Below are 3,518 nucleotides of genomic sequence, written 5' to 3'. Positions count from 1 at the left end.
TAGACAATACTGACCTGGATGGACCGAGGGCAGCTTCCTGTGCGTTCGTTGCTTCCCAGCTCCGTGCCACATTCCCTCCCGTGCTCTCATCCTTGCGTCATCACCCAAAGGTTTCCTCTTCTGCCTACCTGCACAGCCTCTCCTGGTCTTCAGGTGCTCCACCTCCCCATAACAAGGGTGGTGGGGGGAGGATTAGCCTCTTGGTATCTCCTAAGCTGATTCCCTGACCCCGTTGTCTGTTCCAGATGATTTGGGATGGAGAGCCAGTTTGGTGTCGTGGTTAAGTGCGCGGACTCTACTCTGGGAGAACCGGGTTTGATTCCCCCACTCCACCGCTTGCACCTGCTGGATGACCTTGGGCAAGCCGTAGTTCTGAGAAGAGCTGTTCTCGAAAAAGAGCCATTCCTGTCAGAGCTCTCTCAGCCCCACCTCCCTCACCGGGTGTCTGTTGTGGGGAGAGGAGATTGTAAACCGCTCTGTGACACCTTTGGGTAGTGAAGGGCGGGATATAAATCCAACCTCCTCCTCCTCCTCTTCCTCTTCTTCTCCTTCCTTTTTCCTTCTTCTTCTTTCTTCTTTCTTCTTCTCCTTCTCCTTCTTTGTTTAAATAGAAATAATAGTAACAATAAAGGGATCCTGCAGACTCCCGAGTGTACCGCCGTAGGGATTTAATTATACACTCTTCCCTTTGAATAGTGCCCCCCTGGGGCTGCCAGCCTCCAGGTGGGGCCTGGAGATCTCCTGGAATTGCAACTGGTCTCCAGACGAGAGATCAGCTCCCTCCAAGAAAATAGCTGCTTTGGACAATGGACTCTATGGCATTGTTCCCAGCCGAGGTCCCACCCCAAACCCCGCCCTTCCAGGCTCCACCCCCAAATCTCCAGGAATTGCTGAAAGCAGAACTGGCAACTTCATGCCCCCGCTTGCTCCTTTACCTCTACTCCCCCTTGTGACTGTGGCCACTCCACCTTTCACTGAGTGCTCCTTGCCCAGAGAGCAGAGCTATCTTATGGGGAAGGCAGTAAGGCAACCTGCAAGGGAGGGCGTTTCCTGGCATTGCTTGGTTTGAGTATGAAGTGCTGCCCTCTAGGGGCCGGGGCCGAGACCTGTAGCGATTATGCACGCGGTACCTTTGACTCCTCTTCCCGCAGGAGGTGGATGCCTTGCTGAGCGAAAACGAAATGCTTCAGGGGAAACTGCACAGCCAGGAAGACGACTTCAGGCTACAGAACAGCACCCTGATGCAGGAGCTCTCCAAGGTACCGGACGGCCGACGTTTGTGCAGTGGTGCGGAGGGGCCCACTAGAGGGCGCTGTCTCACTCTGAGTGGTGCAGGGAAGGGTGGTTGGAACTAAGTCACGGTGCCCAAACGACAATAACGGGAGGAAAAAGAGCTCTCTGCTGCCAGGCTCTCTGGTATTTTAATTGTTGGTGCTTTGGGCTGGTCTCTCCACCACCACCACTATAAGATGTTCCTTTCTGGGTCGTCTCAGCATCCAACCCGCCTTAGGTCCCCGTGAGATAGATGGACTGTAAATGAAAATAATACACAAAAATGAGAAAGGGGATGTGGAGAAAAGGGAATGCCCTTAAAAAAAAGAAGGCAGCCATCTGGCTCCATCTTTAACTTGGCTGGCTTAGTGAGGAAATCTTATTTATTAGTTAAAAGATTCGTGTTTCGCGTGTCCCCATGTCTCGAGGCGGCCTGCAGATCAGAACTACAAACTGTAATCTTCGCTCACATTGCCCGATCACGTCGGTAGGAAGTCTCACTGCACAATTACCTCCCCCCCCCACCCCAGTAGTGTGGTTTGACTTCTTTGCCTGAGGAAACTGGACGATGCTTAACTCCTCTCTGAATTTTACGGTTGTCCCGTCAGTGGGAGGCACCTATTTTAGAAATGGCTGTTTGTGTTGTAATTTGGGTGTGCATGCAAAGTGTTGTTAAGCTGACTTAGGACGACCCCGTAGGGCTGATAAGACCAAAAAAAAAAGCTGTACAGAAGGACGCTAAGAGTGGAACAAAACAATAAAACAATTTACTAGTGAGTATCAACAATAACTGGTAGTAATATTTCAAAGAAGAATACTACATATGTAGTTGAAGTATTACTACCCGTTATATTGTTGGTAAAGGTAAAGGTAAAGGTTCCCTTGCTCGAAAGCCAGTCGAATCCGACTCTAGGGCTGTGGTGCTCATCTCCGTTTCCAAGCCGAAGAACCAGCGCTGTCCAAAGACGTTTTTCTGTGGTCATGTGGCCGGCATGACTAAACGCCAAGGCGCACGGAACGCTGTTCCCTTCCCACCGAAGTGGTCTCTATTTATCTACTTGCAATTTCTTGCTTTCGAACTGCTAGGTTGGCAGGAGCTGGAACTCCTTTTGTTGTTACTCATTAGTAAATTGTTTTATTATTTTGTTCTGCTCTTAGCGTCCTTCTGCACACGTTTTTATTTTTGGGTCTTATCATGTTTACTGTGTAGTCGCTGATTGTTTAGTGACCCCCGGTAGGGTTTTCAGGGCGAGAGACAAAGAGGGGTAGTTTGCCCTCGCCTGCCTCTGCATAGCGACCCTGGACTTCCTTGGCGGTCTCCCACCCAAGTCCCAACCAGGGTCGACCCTCCTTTGCTTCCAAGGTCTGGTGAGATAGGGCCGGCCTGGGGCCTCCAGGTCAGGGCAAACAGAGAGGTGGTTTGCCATCACCTGCCTCTGCGTAGCAACCCTGGACTTCCTTGGAGGCTCGATGGCCATCTGACAGCAGTGCTGATTCTGTGAACTTAGGGAGATCACGAGAAGGGAGGGCAGGAAGGGTTGCATGGTCAGACTCAGGGCTTTTTTTGTAGAAAAAGCCCAGCAGGAACTCATTAGCATAACAGGCCACACCCTTGACAGTGCAGCTCATTAGCATATTAGGCCACACCCCCGTGCCTTCCCTTGGACAAGCCGGCCTTTGGACAGGTCTGGGAAGGCACAGGGGGGCATTTAAATGCCTTCCTGATCCTTCCAGGGACCCCCCTGGCCCGCCCGCCTTGGAGTCACCAGGGGCGTCGCTCTCCAGGCCTTCCCTCTGTAGCCAGGCATGCAGAGGTTTTGGCGGTAGTGGGCGTGGCCAACTCTGAAGCCAGCCGGAACTCCGTTCCTGTGCGTTCCTGCCCCAAAATAGCCCTGGTCAGACCCATGCAACAATCCGTTCCCAACAGCTTTCATTCAAAGAAGTAAAGTTTCTTGAGGACACTGAGAGAATGCAGATGTCTTAACACTTTCAGTGTTAGAACTGCCCCAAAGCGCGCGTAGCAAGCAGGTATACATTATTCAAGAGGGTCCCCCGATGGCTCAGGTCCAATCAGAGGCCAGGTAGAAACCCACCAAAGTAACAGGCAATAATTCTCAGGAGAAAAGTATACCAGACACTCAAGGTCGAAGGCTTCAGTTACATCGATAAAGAAACACTGGAAACACAGCAGAAACAAAAGTCAGAATTCCAGAGCGCCCCCCCCCCCCACGCAAGCTCTTCTGCAC

General features: G+C 51.6%; 1 protein-coding gene across 1 annotated transcript in view; it reads left to right on the top strand.

The window, feature by feature from the left end:
• Window positions 1-1,151: 1,151 nt before the first annotated feature.
• LOC107119376 (GRIP1-associated protein 1-like) overlaps window positions 1,152-3,518 on the top strand; it is a gene marked incomplete at both ends in the record, with an annotated part of 5,785 nt that continues 3,418 nt past the window's right edge. Inside the window, one exon of the mRNA XM_015421839.1 lies at window positions 1,152-1,259. Coding sequence (XP_015277325.1) covers window positions 1,152-1,259 — 108 coding nt within the window. The remainder of the gene's footprint in view (window positions 1,260-3,518) is intronic.

This window comes from Gekko japonicus, unplaced genomic scaffold (genome assembly GCF_001447785.1).
Source record: "Gekko japonicus isolate JY-2015 unplaced genomic scaffold, Gekko_japonicus_V1.1 scaffold8850, whole genome shotgun sequence".
Classification (NCBI taxonomy): Eukaryota; Metazoa; Chordata; class Lepidosauria; order Squamata; family Gekkonidae; genus Gekko; species Gekko japonicus.
This window is presented reverse-complemented; position numbering and strand designations above follow the sequence as displayed.